This window comes from Pseudorasbora parva, chromosome 21 (assembly GCF_024679245.1).
Source record: "Pseudorasbora parva isolate DD20220531a chromosome 21, ASM2467924v1, whole genome shotgun sequence".
Lineage (NCBI taxonomy): Eukaryota > Metazoa > Chordata > Actinopteri > Cypriniformes > Gobionidae > Pseudorasbora > Pseudorasbora parva.
This window is the reverse complement of record NC_090192.1, coordinates 17860558-17877788: the sequence shown is the minus strand read 5'-3', so window position 1 is coordinate 17877788 and position 17231 is coordinate 17860558. Positions and strand designations below refer to the sequence as shown.

General features: G+C 40.0%; 2 protein-coding genes across 2 annotated transcripts in view; both read right to left on the bottom strand.

The window, feature by feature from the left end:
* Positions 1–1348: 1348 nt before the first annotated feature.
* On the bottom strand, positions 1349–4169 carry LOC137055695 (uncharacterized). Its single transcript, XM_067429578.1, has 4 exons — positions 4110–4169; positions 2854–3019; positions 2618–2733; positions 1349–2155 (listed from the first exon to the last, which is right to left on the bottom strand). The coding sequence occupies exons 2-4, from the start codon at positions 3008–3010 to the stop codon at positions 1349–1351; spliced, it is 1080 nt and encodes a 359-aa protein (XP_067285679.1). The 5' UTR covers positions 3011–3019; positions 4110–4169.
* Positions 4170–12000: 7831 nt separating this feature from the next.
* The window catches only part of svild (supervillin d), a 61144-nt gene continuing 55913 nt past the window's right edge, over positions 12001–17231 (bottom strand). Inside the window, exons 22-24 of the mRNA XM_067429342.1 lie at positions 15691–15803; positions 15086–15241; positions 12001–12758 (exon numbers count right to left, since the gene is read on the bottom strand). Coding sequence (XP_067285443.1) covers positions 12672–12758; positions 15086–15241; positions 15691–15803 — 356 coding nt within the window. The 3' untranslated portion in view covers positions 12001–12671. The remainder of the gene's footprint in view (positions 12759–15085; positions 15242–15690; positions 15804–17231) is intronic.

Sequence of the window (17231 nt, the reverse complement as noted above, 5' to 3'; positions counted from 1 at the left end):
TCCTCTGATTTTGTATTGCATACAAAATAGTACTTATTTTTACACTGAGAGCACTTATTACATTGTAACTTCATTGTTATCCTTCATTCTGTGAAGTTCATTGTAATTTCCTTTTGACGAATACATTAGCTATATGAATGTAAATGCAAAACTTTCTTACCTAAACAAAATTGACATGCTTACTTTTTACCCTTTGTCTCTACCGGTTCTTGAGTCTGATTCAGAGGACATTGGAGCAACAGAGGACAGCCAACCAGATGATCACACACTTGACATGTGCACCATTGATAATGGCCAATGGTCTGAAATGTCGTCTTCTGCCTCTTGCAGCCAGCCTCCAAGCAGCCCAGCATTGGAAGGGGAAACTTCAACATCTGTGCATGGTGACACTGCTAAAAGGCCTCGGTTGGGCAGAACCAAGGCAAAGCCATCGGAGAGTAATATTGAGATGGCAAAACTCACATTGTTAAAACAGGTTCATTCAACACTGTCTGCGACAAATAATGACTGTTTGGAGGTGTTTGGCCAGCAAGTAGCAAATGAGCTTAGAAATGTTAAAGATAAATCACTGCAGCTCAGACTTAGGAGGAATATAATGAATATGTTGTTTGATGCTCAAGAGACAGAGCAGGCAAGTCAGTACCAACCACTATTTGTGGGGCCACCATCTCAGACAAGGCCTTACACACCTGTGCCAGTGCAATATCAGGCATACAAGGTGGCCCAGCAGAGCCCTCAACCTCAAGTGGACCACCAGGCCCAGTTACAAAGTCAGCCTCCACCACTCTCTTTTGTAAGGATGCTTAATTTTGAGCATGAATAGTTTAAAACAAAATAGTAATCTACCTCTGTAATGTACTTGTAAGGAAATACGAAAAAAAAAAAATGTCTGAAACCTTAATATTTAATTTGACAGTACATGTCAGCACTAGTATTTTTGTTCTGTTTGTATGCATGTGCAAAACCTGTCTGTGAGTTTACCTGAACTACTCAAATGAGCACTTTTTGTTCCTTCTAGTGCAGTTACATTCTACTTGGTGTGTTATTCCTAGCAAGTGTTTGTTTTTGTGATGGAGGAAAAAATACCATCCAACTTTGTAATCGACCTCTAATGTTGTTGTAAGGTTGAAGGGCTTTTTGCACTTGTGCCTTAAGAAAACATTTGTGTTTTTTTTTTAAAGAAAATATATTTTTTTGAAGAAAACAAACTAATGAAATGGTTTGGTTTTTAATACTGTTATTTGGAAAAAAAATCAACAAGGCATGTCCACCATCCAACTTGGTGAGAATTAAAAAAAATGTTTTAACTGCAAACAAGACATTTAAATTAGAATGAGCAATACAATTACTACACCATATCCTCTTGCCATGAAACACTCCCTGCAGGTGAAACAAAGTATTGACAAAGTGTGTCTCTTTGTTTCTTGGCTTCCACAGAGGGGTTTCTTGCTCTTCCCATTGATGCAGACTGTAGCACTCCCTCTCTCCTCCATTCCCCTTCAACAAGCTGATGGTTGGCATCTTCATAATCCACATAGGCGGGTGGCACATAGGCATCAGATTTTTGGCTGCGTAAAAAGTTGTGCAGGCAAAGACATGCAAAAAGAACATTAACCACTTTGTCTGGATTCAGGCAAATGGTTGTTCTAAAGACTCTGAAGCGATTTGCTAAAATTCCAAAGGCGTTTTCAACAAAGCGGCGTGCCCTGGAAAGACGGTAATTGTAAATCCTTTGATCCATGTTCAGATATCGAAAAGGATAGGGCTTCATGAGATCTGTTCGTAGCGGATAGGCCTCATCGCCGATGAACATGTAGGGCATCATAACATTAGTGTTGGGCAGGGTATCATCTGGGGGGACATGAAGTAGGCCCTTGTCCATAGCAACTATCAGGTCAGACTGGGCAAACACACCAGCATCAGACACTCTGCCCTGGGTTCCTGCACTCGCATAAACAAACTTGTACTGGGCGTCAACTACTGCCAGTAGTATGATGGAAAACCTGGACTTGTAGTTGTAAAACATGCTTCCAGTGTTGGCAGGGGGTTGAATGAAGATGTGTTTGCCATCCACAGCCCCTAAGCAGTGTGGAAAGTTCCACTTGTCTGCAAAATCTTTGGCAATGGCCTTCCACGCAGACTCAGTTGTTGGTGTCTGTGACATGTAGACATTTGTTAACTTCAACAGTATACGTGCACAAAAAACAATACTTCTGCAGCATGTATTATTAGATTATGATAATTTCAATATTTACTTATATATTATTAAACTAAAAAGTTACAGTTTTTACCTTTATTCACTTTCAAGTAACATAAACAAACAATGTAAAGTTGTATTTTGTTAAATGTTTACAAAAATTAAAGAAATACTGTAACAAAAAATTATTCATTGTTAGTTAATACATCAAGTATTGTTAACCAAACTTTATTCTAAAGTGTTACCAATGTTTTGACTTTATCATTCAATGCTTCAATTTAAAAGATGTGCAATTTAAATGATAAAATATATAATAATAACAGCATAATTTGTTCTGCTTACAAAGTTGACATGGTTAATTTAATAATCTATTTAAAAAAGGAGTACAATTATACATATTTGACTAATACATTCATTAACCTTTAAGTATTCCTCACGTAGTACAGAAGTTAAGGCTGCACAGGTCTCCATAACAATCCTGCTCAGTGTTGTGCTTCCAATTCGATATTGGAAACTTAATGAGTTGAAGGTTTCACCTGTGAGACACACAGACAGACAAGTATGGAAGATGCCCAATATCAATATTCCTAGATGAATGGAGAAGGATACAGAGAAAGGGGGTCTTAAATTGTGATTAGATTTGTGTGTACATTCACCTGTTGCCAAGAACCGAAGTGTGACCGAAAGCCTTTCCTTGGGGCTAATAGCCTTTCTTAAGTGGGTGTCCTTCTTTGTGATGTGTGGAGCCACCTTCTCCAAGAGGAAATTGAAGTCCTCCACAGAAATTCTTAGGAGGTCCCAAAAGCCCTTCATATCATCCACCTACATGATACATGACATGATAACTACACCAGAAATGGCACAGTAATATTACAAGCTGACATGATAATCAGTGAAATAGGGTTCAAACAGTAAAACATGGTTTGCATACATAAATATACCAGTCATATGGCTAAGCACTACATATGATGTTCAAGCTTAATATAACCTATATGACCCACTTGACTGAACCATTTACCATTTACCAGTAGGTAGGCAAGGTATTAGTTTTATTATGTAGACTGGGATAACAAGACATGTAGGGGAGAGCGGGGCACAACCTAACACTGACTTTCTCAGTTTGTGTATATCCACTTGGGGTTCAGAGTATATATTTCTTCCCACATTTCACACACGTAGTACAATTACGTGGTTGTGTTTCATTGATACAGTGTATACTTTTTTCTTGATTTACCCTGACAGAATTTAAGTGAAATGTGACAACATGCCCCATAGTGGGGTACATTATAAAAAGACCAAATGACAGTTTAAAATGTTATCTGATATAATAAAAAAATAATATACAAGACAAACTAAAATATTTTGTCAATAAAATATAATTATTTACTTAAAAAAATGAATGGCATTTTTTTAATCAAAAATATATTTGCTGAATAGCCTACAGTGATGTGCACACTGCACCCATGTTCTATGCAGCTATACAGCATAGTTGAAATTTCTGAACATTGACTCTCAGTGATTAGTCATCTTTTTCTCATGGTCTCCCAAAATAATTCATAAAGGTATAGAGTATAATAGCCGTTTACGGGCTCATTCATTGAAACGCAGCTAAGGCACCCCATCTGGTCCACTGGGATTTAAACCCAGCTCGTGTCTTCTGCTGTTAGATCAGCATTAAAGAACGATCTCAACTGTTAAATAACAGATATAAGATTAAAATAATATCAGATTTGTCTTATTTTAAATAAACACTAAAAACAGAGATGAAAAGTTAATTTAAGAAGGAAATAATTTTGGTATGCTTAAATAAATGTTCAGTGATATCTTCCAAAGATTTTTAATTTATTTAATTTTGGCGAAATTTCTTGTCTAGATAATGTTGATATGGCAACTAGTAAATACGGCTGCTTACCTCCAGTTCGCGTTGCAAAATGGATAAACCATACTGCCCACGTCTTCCAAGCCACCTGCGTGTCCAGATAAGCCTACGCCTCTTTTTTTTGACTTTTCTGCACACAGAATTGCGCATATCCCCAAGGCAGCGCGTTTCTCCCGGGAAAGCATGTTTCTTCGTTTGAAGCAGCCACCAACATCCGGGTTCGGTGGGTCCGACGTGTTGAATTCACCCGTACAGTGTGAGCAGTCAAGTCGCGCTTGACAATCGGACCGCACAGTGTGAGCACATAAATCGTGAGCTTTGGCTTTACATCGCATGCGATCTACTCGTACAGTGTGAGTAGGTAACCTTGCTGAAACCGCATAGAAATCGCACAGTGTATGCCCAGCTTTACCATTACAGGCAGAAGTCACATCTGCTGTGACTAGCAAGGGTTTATGATGTCACCAACCCGGGAAGAAGCTTGTTGTAGTCCAAACCGGTTGTTTTTGTAGGCAATAAACTGCCATAAATTTAAAAGACATCTCCGTTTACATTGAACTTTCAGAGCTGTCTCTCTGCAGATGCTTTTTATGCTCAATCAGCAACATTACACACTGACTTAAGTTAAAAAAGTGAAATCGCATGCAACCACCCCTTTAATATTTAAAAAGTTAACCCAACTATGACGACGTCTGCTTCTGAGAAACCTGGAAATGTGAAAAGGGTCTATTAAAAAGAGGGTCATTTGCAGGGGCGCAAGCAAGCCTGCCGCACACGTGTTAAAAACTAAAGCCAAAGCATCTTGATCGCCCCAAGGTATAGGTCATAACTTCAGGTATTCCATTTATTCCCCTCCATGTATTCTAATGGACAGGAGACAACGCAAGAGTGGGGGCAGGCCTTTTATATCACAGCTTTGCTTCCTGCTCCCTACTGCACAGACTCCAGTCCCAAGGTCACTACTGTGCAGACTCGTCCCAGATCTGCTGTTAGATGTCAGCACCATATTCGGACGTTGGTGGCTTCACTTTTCTTCAGTCCATGTTTTTTATTGTCTATGGGTGCAAGGGAGTTTTTGGTTAGAAAATAAACAGGCCTACATTCTTCAAAATGGAAAGTATTCAGAGACTCACTCCAGAGCTTTAATGGTGAAGTTTTGATTGCTGTACAATATTATGAGTTGCTCATGGTCCTTGAAGAGGTCTACTATTTATAGCCCATAATCAATAGAGGATAAAAGTCCTGAGTTTAGAGAGAATATTGATTAGATGCTTCAATTGTTCAGCACCGTCTTAAGAAGAATGTGGGACAATACTTGTTTTGACGTGGATCCTGGGGTTTTTTATCCTTGATCTTTGTTTTGCTCTTGTCATTCTTGAAATAATTATTATCAGCCAAGTAGCACTCCAAGGACATGACTGCATTTAATTTCAGACTGTGTAGAATATTTTTGTTTTGTTTTGTTTCTTTTACAGTTTCTTTTTTCATTCTCTGAGCAGCATGGATATGCAAAGCAGGTGCTTTTGCTAGGGTATAGTCTTGATGCAAATTGTGGAGCCATAACGTTGCTTTAACATTCTAGGAAATACAACTACATTCGATTGTTCCAAAAATCAACTCTTGTGGCTCATGTCTCAAAGATCCACTTGTAATTTTTCCTGTAACACGGTATCACAACTCTGTGAATTAAATAAATTTAGATGGTAATCTTGTAATCTGCCACTCTGAAAGACAGACTGGGGCTCGACCATCTGTGCTGATGAATTCACCTGTGTGTGTTAATGTGTGAAAGGCTGAGAAGCTAATCAAAGTGCTGTGGAGTGTAAAAGCAGAGCCTTCACCTCATATGACGCATATGGTACGAGGCAGCACAGCAATGCTACCCTTTTTATTCATCAAATCCTTACTGCTGTATATGATTTAACTGTAACAAACGTTTTACATTTTCAATATGTCTTAACATGTCATTTCAAACAAGCATAAGCAGATGCTTAATATCAGAATAATATTATGACATAACACTGACTTATCTCTTCAACACAGCACCTGTTAGTGGACGGGAAATATTAGGCAGCAAGTGAACATTTTATCCTCAAAGTTGATGTTTTAGAACCAGGAAAAAGGGGCAAGTGTAAGGTTAATTGTGAGGGCTATAGATGACTGGGTCAGAGCATCTACAAAACTGCAGCTCTTGTGGGGTGTTTCCGATCTGCAGTAGCCCGTATCTATCAAAAGTGGTCAGTGGGGGGAGGGTAACAATCAAATATGTTGTCTTCTCCTTATTGTTCTGACTATTCAATAAAAACAATTGTTCACAAAAAAAAAAAAAAAAAAAGTGGTCCAAGGAAGGAACAGTGGTAAACCAGCGACAGGGTCATCATGGGCAGCCAAAGCTCATTGATGCATAGGCTGACCCGTGTGGTCTGATCAAACAGACGAGTAACTGTAGCTTAAATTGCTCAAGAAGTTAATACTGGTTCTGATAGAAAGCTGTCAGAATACAAAGTGAATCACAGTTTGCAGATGCTGACCCATCTACTGCCAAACGTGTCACCACCCTGGTAAATATGATCAAATATGGCTGTAAAAAATAAATCTGCATTGAATGTCCTTTTGATCTCTTATTAAAAAAATCATCAAAGTTTTTTAGTCGTGGGCATGGGGTACTTTTTATCCCTGTTTGCACCAAACCCATCTGGTAGATTTGCTGCCAAAAAGCTATTTTATAGTTTCATCTGACCACAGAACCAGGTCCCTTTTGACTTTCCAGTCGTGTCTGACCACTGAATATGCTGGAGTTTGTTTATGGATGAGCGAGGAGGATTTCTCTTGAATCCCTTCCAAACAACATGTGGTGATAGGGGTTGTTTGAATTTTTTGTTTTAGGCTTTCTTTAGGCTTTCTGACCCCAAGACTCAACTAATCTCTGTGATTCTCCATTTGTGATCATTGGAGAGTCTTTGTGTACTCAAAAGTTCCTCCTCACCGTGCATAAGGACAATATACACACACGTCCTCTTTCAGGCAGATTTGTAACATCTTTAGATAAATGAAGCTTCTTAATTATTGCCCTGATGGTGGAAATGGGGATTTTCAATGCTTAAAGGGGGGGTGAAATGCTGTTTCATGCATACTGATCTTTTTACACTGTTAAAGACTTGGAATCCCATACTAAACATGGACAAAGTTTCAAAAGTTAAAGGGGGGGTGAAATGCTGTTTCATGCATACTGATCTTTTTACACTGTTAAAGACTTGGAATCCCATACTAAACATAGACAAAGTTTCAAAAGTTAAGGTGGACGTTTGATGGGAGTATTTCTTTGTCAAAAATACTACTTCCGGTTAGTCATAAGTTTCGGCAAGTTTTTTGAGATCATGCGTTCCCATTGACGTTAGTGGGGGCGGAATTTCCTTGTATGGGCCTTACGGACAATTCTACCGGAAGCGCGTGAGAGAGAGCGAGGGAGAGAGCGAAAGCAACAGGCTACGCCCATCAAAGCGCTGGCTTGTAGGATGCTAAACAGGTGATATAACCAGTAGCTACTGACTTACCCACTGATAGGCCGGCGGTCGATCTGTATTAGCACTTTCCTCACGCGACGGGCGAATCACTTTCCTCACGCGGCAGGCGAATCACTTTCCTCACTGAGCGAATCACTTTCCTCACGCGACGGGCGAATCACTTTCCTCACGCGGCAGGCGAATCACTTTCCTCACTGAGCGAATCACTTTCCTCACGCGGCGGGCGAATCACTTTCCTCACCGAGCGACTCACTTTCCTCACGCGGCGGGCGAATCACTTTCCTCACTGAGCGAATTACTTTCCTCACAGAGCGAATCCCTTTCCTCACAGAGCGACTCACTTTCCTCACGCGGCGGGCGAATCACTTTCCTCACAGAGCGAATCACTTTCCTCACGCGGCGGGCGAATCACTTTCCTCACTGAGCGAATCACTTTGCTCACAGAGCGAATCACTTTGCTCACAGAGCGACTCACTTTCCTCACTGCAGCGCGCTGCTGCACACGTCATTATTTAGCTCCACTCACACGACACGCCCCCACCCGCTCGGCTTTTTTCGGAAAGACTCGGAACAGCGCATCTTTCTTATATAATTATAAAAAAAATAAAGACTTTTCGGAGATATGCAGGATGCAATGCTACTCTATAGGTACTCAAGATTGACATGACACTGACTGAAACTGAGTGTTTCACCCCCCCTTTAAGGTGGACGTTTGATGGGAGTATTTCTTTGTCAAAAATACTACTTCCGGTTAGTCATAAGTTTCGGCAAGTTTTTTGCGATCCCTTTGATGTTAATGGGGGCGGAATTTCCTTGTATGGGCCTTATGGACAATTCTACCGGAAGAGCGTGAGAGAGAGAGAGGGAGAGAGCGAAAGTAACAGGCTGCACCCATCAAAGCGCTGGCTCGTAGGCTGCTGCACAGGTGATGTGCACAATTACAATGTCACCAAAAAAGTGCGTTTTTGGTTGCCAGACCAAGACAGTCCTGCACAGATTCCCCAAAAATTTTATTTCCCAGGTAGGCAGTAGCATATGTCGCATGGGGACGCAGAATCCTGTCCATGAGTCGCTGAAAGGTAGCGGTAGCCCTGAACAAGCCGAATGGAAGGGTAACAAATTTGTTTAATCCAAACGGTGTTGTGAAAGCTGTCTTTTCTTTGGATAATGGAGACAAGGGGATCTGTCAATAGCCCTTTTTTAAGTCCAATGTCGAGTAAAAGCGAGCCGTGCCTAGCCGATCAAGAAACTCGTCATCGCATCGAATTTCGTCATAGCGTACACCTTGCGATAATCCACGCAAAACCGGACAGAGCCGTCGGTCTCGGCGGGCTCGCCCAGTCACTGCTGGATTCCTCTATTACCCCCCTGTCGAGCATAGCCCCTAATTCATCCTGAACCACCTTTTTTTGTGCTCAGGTAAGCAATACAGCCGGCTGCGAACTACCACGCCCGGCTCGGTCTCGATATGGTGCTGAATCAGATTAGTACGACCCGGTAGGGGCGAGAACACGTCGGCAAACTCAGCCTGTAATTTTGACAAATCAGTGAGTTGGGACGGCGAGAGGTGATCTCCCCCGGGAACCAGTGCAAAAGATTGTGGTTTGATGTTCGCCTCCGGCCCGAGATCATTCAATTTTTTTAACAGGTTGAGGTGATAAATCTGACGAGCCCCACTCCTATCGGACCGTATTACCTCATAATCGAGATCCCCGACTTGTCGTGCGACCTCAAAAGGTCCCTGCCACTTAGCCATCAATTTCGAGCGCGATGTTGGGAGTAATACAAGTACCTTCTCTTCCGGCGTGAATTTGCGCAGCCTAGTTCCTGTTATACAGCCGGCTCCTGGGCTTGCAACAAACTCTCCCTTGATAGCCGCCCCAATGTGTGGAGTTTTGTTCGCAAGTCCAGCACATACTGAATTTCGTTTTTAGCCGAGGACGGTCCTTCCTCCCAAGTTTCTCGCAGGACATCCAGCACCCCACGAGGCTGGCGTCCGTAGAGAAGCTCAAAAGGGGAAAACCCCGTGGAGGCTTGCGGGACCTCCTGCACAGCGAATAGCAAGGGCTCGAAAAACCTGTCCAATTCTTGGCGTCTTCCTGAACGAACTTACGGATCATGGTTTTAAGAGTGTGATTAAATCTTTCGACAAAACCGTCCGTTTGTGGGTGATAGAAGCTAGTTCGAGCTTTGGTCAGTGAGGATTTCCTTCGGAACCCTGACCCGGGAGATAAGTCGAAACAATGCGTCCGCAACACTTTTCGCGGAAATGTTGCGGAGGGCCACTGCCTCTGGGTATCATGTTGCGTAGTCCACTATGACTAAAGCAAAACGATGCCCACGCACTGATCGTTCTAATGGCCCGATGAGGTCCATCCCAATTCTTTCGAAGGGGACCTGCATTAACGGAAGAGGGTGCAAAGGCACTTTTGGGGCGGCCAGTGGGTTCACCAACTGACATTCCGGACAAGACGCGCACCAACTGCGCACGTTGTCATGAATGCCTGGCCAAAAGAATCGGGTCATGAGACTATTTAGTGTTGCCGCCTGTCCCAAATGGCCCGCCATAGGATTGGAGTGAGCCGCCCGGAAAAGCATTTCCCGGCGGCTCTTTGGAACTAACAATTGGGTTGTATCTACTTTGGTCTGAGTGTCTTGAGTCACTCAATACAACTGATCTTTTAGGATGGCAAAATACAGATAGGTGAGGGGAAGGGCAGGTTGGAGAGACTGGCCGTCGATGGAGCGGACCTGCCTAAATGCATGTTTTAAGGTCTCATCCTGAGACTGCTCCAGAGAAAAGTCATCGCGGTCCGAGAGAATCAGTCTCTCGATCGCGCTCGGTTCCTCTGGAGCCGCCTGCCGCGGTCCCGTCTCCGTCTCTCCAAGCTGCACTCGCGCCGTCCCTAACCGAGCCTTATTTGCCCAAAGGCATTCGCACATAATGACCCCAATAAAACCGCAAACGCGGGCCAATTCGTTCCCAAGATTATCGGATGCTGGAGGTGAGGACTAACCTCCACCTCTACACTATTGTTTTCTCCCCTGATTTGAATCGTAATTGGGACAACCGGATATTTCACCACATCCCCGTGAACACACCTCACCTTAACCACGCGGCTTGTATCCAATGCCTCCGGTTGAATCAGGCTTTGATGGATAGAGGTTTGGTTACATCCTGAATCCACCAAGGCCTGATATATACCCCCCTTGATACTCACAGGTATTTGGTACTCTCCAGCCTGATCGGGGGTGGCCTGGGGGACGTCCGGGACGAATCTCCATCAACTGCACGATGCTATCCTATCAATATGGGCCAACATTTCTAAAGAATGCTTTCAGCACCTTGTTGAATCAATGCCACATAGAATTAAGGCAGTTCTGAAGGCGAAAGGGGGTCAGACACAGTATTAGTATGGTGGTCCTAATAATCCTTTAGGTGAGTGTGTGTGTGTGTGTGTGTGTGTATATATGTAAGCAGTATATATATTTAAACTCCTAATTTACTGCTTATTAATAGTTAGTAAGGTAGTTTTTTTAGCATTTAAGTTTAGGTACTGGGTAGGATTAAGGGATGTAGAATAAGGCATTAATAAGATCTAATAAACAGCCAATATCCTAGTAATATGCATGCTAATAAACAACTAATTAATAGTTAATAACTGAACCTTAAAATAAAGTGTTACCATATATTCATGTATATACACACACACACACACACACACACACATATATATATACTTTTAATAAACGATTAATTTTATCAAATGTAGCATTGGTGAGCATAAGACTTTTCAAATGATATTACCCCCAAATGGTTTCTGATCGCAGTATTTATAAATATATTAAAATATGGAATACAAAGACATGTCAACAGAATACATATATTAATCTCTTTGATACATAGCCTATATTTACAGAATAGAAAAGGTACAAGTAACAGAGAGAAAAAATTGCTAATTTAATCAGTCTCAAATGACTGCTAGTCTTGCCCAGTACATCATCAGTTTGTAGTTAGCCTACATTTTAATTTTGTCAAAGTTCCAGTAATCAGCGATTCACACATTGCTGATTTGCCACTTAATTTGCTACCCTTTCTGCCAAGCGCATTTCCTCCAGCTCAGCAGTGATCAGTGTTGTAGAACACAACACCATTAAACCTTATCTCAAGACACAGGAACACTTTAAAAGAGATTTTGCCAGTATAGATATGCCTATTTAGGTTGTTTTAGAAATGCTTTCAAAGTAAACATTTAATAAAATAATAATAATAATAATAATATTAAATGGTATGGGTTTTTGCATATCCTCAAGGTGTCTGTAAATCTTTTGAGGGTGAAATAGTCTTGCAAATTATTATCAGACAATGAGAATGAATAAAGAACAGTGACACCTAGTGGTATGATATTGAATAATATTTATTGTCAACCAAGAGCTGCTACAGTATGTTTTAGTGGCATAATTCTGGTAATGGACAAACAACACATTCATATATTTTGAGAATCCACATACATATTGATGTATCTGTAATATTGTTGTAACTGTATTGCCACATTAAAAAGATCAGTCATATAATACTGTATATTAGTCATATTAAGTCCTGTGCCAGCAGTGCACTTTATATGTGCACACATTATGGCTTAAAAAAGCTATTCACTTTCCACTTTGAATCTTGCACAGAGCTCAGTGACTGATTACATAAACTGTCACCATTAGTGTTTAATGCATTTTAAGGTCACAGTTTGATAGCAACAGGGTTAAACAGGGAGAAAATAAAACTGGATACCGGTACATATTTAAATTCAAGCTTGTGAGTAGCGAGACAGATTTATGATATGATCATGCGAACTCCAAAAACGTACGCTTTTTTGCAAACTTAAAATGAGTAGAAAAGTCTGGTAACCAAAAGCTACTGATGTTTGAAATATGAAACTGCTACAGCCATAGGTAGGTTCATCTGTTAAAAACAAAATAAAAACAACAACTGTACATATTGGTGAAAAACAGAGAAAAGTTCCTTAGTAATTACTTTAAGTGAATATACAACAGATCGTAGACAAATTTCTTTTTTTTAAAAGAGGGCTTTGCTCTTTTTCAGATTCAGCTGTTTCCAGTTTGGTAGGGTGTAAAATTCATCCCGTGTCATTTCCAAAACACTCTGCAAAACAAATACAATCTGTCAATGTGAGACAACATTAGAAAACTATTATACCAAATTTAGCATTTGCTGACATTTCCATTATGACATTCAGACTGAACTAGTAACCCTCGGTTTAATTTTCAAATTTGTGTCTTCAGGTCCCCAAAAAGGCATTGTCGTGTAAATGGTTGGCCAAAACACATAAAAAATGTTTTATGTTATTAGTTGAAAATGGTGTAGTGTAATAAACAGCCCCAAAATATGCACGTAGTGGTCTAACCCAGTGTTTCACAACCATGTGTCTATAGGCACATCAATATTACACATTTTTTTAACACTTCATAAATCAAACACACCTGATTCAAATCATCAGCTTGTTAGTAGAGACTCCAAGACCAGAAATACATGGGTAAGATAAGCGAGACATCCAAAATGTGCACTGTTGGTGTGCCTCCAGAAACAGGGTTGAGAAACAATTGCGTAAGCTACTAGGGAACAACACACATTGTATGGATGGTGTGTTTTTGTGTGTTTTTTGCCATGAGGGACATACTCGATAATGTCACATCTTTAAAACTGCAATTACGATATTATAGAAAACATATATTGCTCAGCCCTTACCACAAATACAAACTCTACCACTCCACCAATAACCCTGCCTTTAATGAAGCTATAATCTCCACTCTAGCTTCCGGTCTGAGGCAGCTGGCCTGGCACGGCTGCCTAGAAACTGCTTATGGCTCTGTAGTAGAATGTTGCCACAAATATGGTCAAATAATATAGCCTGACAAGCCAGACCAACATCTAATTAGATTTGCTGCCGCTAGGGTGCGTCTAGATTTCTAGGCTACAAATAACAGCCATGCTGATATAGAGCCATATCACACAACTATTGTGTGATATTGCTTTTCCTGGGTGCATTGCTGCGCACTGGCATAAATGAACACAGGATCGCAAAGGCTGAGGTTAAGGCTTTTGTCAAACCCTTACCGTAACCTTTTAAATTAACTATTAGACAGTCACATAAAAACAAGTTTAGAAAGGGTAGCTAAACTCCAAGCTGATGAAAGCCATATGATAATAATTGGTGTTTGTTCATTTTATGGTTCTGAAACTTACTGCTCCAGATGTTGTCACCGTGATTTTTACAGAGTTTTTTAAAACTATTTTATTGTGTATACTATGTGGATCAATTTATTCATTTTATAGAGGCTATGCAGTGATGTCACATTCCCACCAGAACACGCCCCCTCAGCCAGAACTGAGTGGCAGAAGAGCTTCTGCATGACAGGGTTCATTGATCCATCGTATTTTCCAGGAATCATATTTTCCTGATATTTATCACTGTAAGTCATCACAATTTTGAGAGTAAATCCCACATTTATATGCAGATGGACCAATGTATTGAAGCGGGTATGTGGCCGCTTGTTTAGAATGGAATAAAAATAAAATAAAATAAAAATCCAATTCTGAACATATTATAGGCCTATTATTATTTTTATTTTTATATCGCCTAATGTTAGACAGTGTGGAAAGAGCGCTCCCTTCATAATCTTTATATGCTGGCAGTCATTCAATGAACGCGATCTCACAAATTTCCTTTATGTTATGTATGTCCTTTATGTTTTGTGAAGTTACACAATTAATCTCTTATTTACATTATGCCACTTTGTTAGAGAGGACTTGTGCACATGCAGAACTCGATGGTGAGTGGATTCTATCAACAACACCTTTAATTGGCCATTGCGTTCAAGAAATCAACAAACTCTTGATTGGCTAATGGCGACTATGATTGGCTACATTACTCACCGAAGCGAAAACACATTGGAAATTGAATCATTTGATGGACGCTTTTTTTAGAAAAGCAGTCGGTAGCAGAAGCAGCAGGTGTCAGAGGTCTGAGTGAGAAAATGACACGCTAATATCAATTCCGTCTCCCTCGGTCTGGAGGGAGGCACAGGGATGGGCCAAGCCTCTGGCGCTGGGCCTGGTTTTGTGTGTTTTTCACAGCATTCACGCTAAAAACCAATGCTGCCTCTTTGATTTTTTGCCACTCAGTGGGCGTAACCGCTGGCACTCAGACAGTGATGTCACACAATAAAAATCAAGATTTTTATTCTTTTAATCTGTTTTATTTTATTTTATTTTTTATTGGATGAGCATCATGAGTTAGTGTTTAACAGCTTTTTTGTCTTTCTCCAGTCATTCTACACTAATTGTATAAATACTTTCACGCAATATTGTTAGATTGCATGACATCATCTGAACTTGCCATACCTTGGCTTTTATTGATTTGACACCACTGGTAAAGGGTATGCGAGAGTTTCATTATGTAGGGTTGTTACCTGAAAGTCTTTATCTGACAAGTAGCACTCGATGTGCAGAGGGTCCACTCCCTCTGGCAGGGGTTTGGAAGTGAGCTCTTCCACAGTGTACTGCAGCCTGCTGAGTTTAGACAGGGCGTCTTTAACCAGAATCACTTTATTATGGGCTCCTTCAACCTGCATACACATTCAAACATAGAATTTCATCATCCATAGGCTTCAATATTAAAGAGCTTTGGGCTTTATTAAAATCGAACATCTATTCATTTATGATTCATCTATGAGAATCTTTTTCAAGCAAAAACACCTCAGCAGCATTCTACAGGGGTTAAGGTATTTGAGTAAATAAAATTGCTATACTTAATTAATATTTTGGGGAATTACTTGTATCTGTAATTAAATAAATTATCAATTAAATTTATATTAACCTTCAAAGTACATATTTTGCAGGTTATTTTGGCTTAAAACAGTCCTCTTATTAATGTAGTTGGCCAGATTGCAATGAGAGCATTTTACCTAAAGTGATTTATTTAATAAATGCTTTTTAATAATAAATATGGGTGCAGGTAACAGAAAAACTACTTTACGCCTCAAGCATTTTTAAAGCTATGGGTGATGTAACATACCTGTACTTTAATATTTGGGTCTTTCTCCCAATAAGGGAAGATGTTGGTAAAGGTGAGTGGTTCTGCACCAGCCAGGATCAGGTAGGCCTGAGGAGGCCGTCTGGAGTTCTTCTCTGAAAAACAAAAACACAAGGAAGTCATTATTATATAGCAAAGGAATAATATGCACAGTGTGTGTTCGGTTCAACTAAAAATGAACATTTTGTCTATATTTACACATGGTCGGTTGTGTTGTTGGTCAAACTCGTGTACTTCATGTTCACAAAAATACAAAAGGAGATCAGAGCCAACAATCATTTTCACGGCAGCTTTTTTCCATATAATGAAAGTAAATAGTGACTAGGCTAAAGACTGAATAAATCAAATGCAGTGGTGGAGTTACAAAATATTGGTTTACTTTATTACTGTACTTAAGTTTTAAAAAAAATATTAAGAAATTTTATATTGAGAAATTCTTACTTTACTACATAGAATTTCATCATTCCTAAGCATATCATCACACTTTTTACTCCTTTACTTTTCATAAAAACATGGATTCTTATTTTGAAATTAAGACATTGTAACCCGCTCCGAGATGCGATAGCACTGTCCAATTCATAAACAAGACGATTCTTTTCAATCAACCTTTTAAATGAGTAAACCCATAGTGCAGTCTGGTTGATTGCGGTGGAAAATTGGCTAATGTTTTGATGAACTTAAGATGAATTGAGTTAGATCAAACAATTACTTCAGGCAGAGTGCCATGTTATATACATACTGCTAAGTTTGGGGAACAAATTCTACATTCGTGGCCACAATAGTGAATTAAAGTCAGATGTTTTTGTATAGCACTCAATACATATTTAAATCATCTTTACAAAAAGTAACTATCTATAAGCTGTAAAAGCTCTCTGAAGTACTTGGAATGATTCATTCCTGAATTGGACCGATCCGATTGCAGGATTTGATTCTCGTTGAGTCAAAGTCAGATCCAGTCAGAGCGAGTCTCCAGTTAAGAAAAGGAGCCAATACGGGAGATCCTCGGAGCTTGGGTGTGTGGTAGAACAGATGGCATGAAAAAGTTACCACTGCCAAATTATTTTAGAATGTATTTGTGGCAAGGGGCGTGGTTCAGCGAGGTTTGTAACGGGAGAGAAGAGGCAGGTTATGAGCGGTATGTAAGTGGGTTAAGTGCACAATGACATTCACCTGGAGAGAATGTCATCTGGAGAGAATGTCATCTGGAGAGAATGCGTGGGGAGACCGGATAAAAGACGGTTGAGCTCTGGAGAGCACACCTGTTGTTATTGGACCAAGAAAGTGAACTTGAACTGAATTGAATGCGTGTGCCATTTTTGTTGTGTGTACTGGGATAAACACACGAGTCCCAGCAAGCCGACCCTGTCTCCTTCCTTCACTATACTTTGAACATTGTAACAGTATTATTGTAAATGTGTCATATATATATATATATATATATATATATATATATATATATATATATATATATATATATATATATATATATATATATATATAAAATCATATTTAGGTCATGAACG

What these genes read in the sequence shown, in the direction of transcription:
- LOC137055695 (XM_067429578.1), bottom strand. Translation starts at nt 3,010, where the DNA reads ATGAAGGGCTTTTGGGACCTCCTAAGAATTTCTGTGGAGGACTTCAAT. An exon ending in ACTTCGGTTCTTGGCAACAG is followed by an intron (nt 2,734 to 2,853) that starts GTGAATGTACAC and finishes TGTGTCTCACAG; the next exon opens with GTGAAACCTTCAACTCATTA. An exon ending in TACGTGAGGAATACTTAAAG is followed by an intron (nt 2,156 to 2,617) that starts GTTAATGAATGT and finishes TACATGTCACAG; the next exon opens with ACACCAACAACTGAGTCTGC.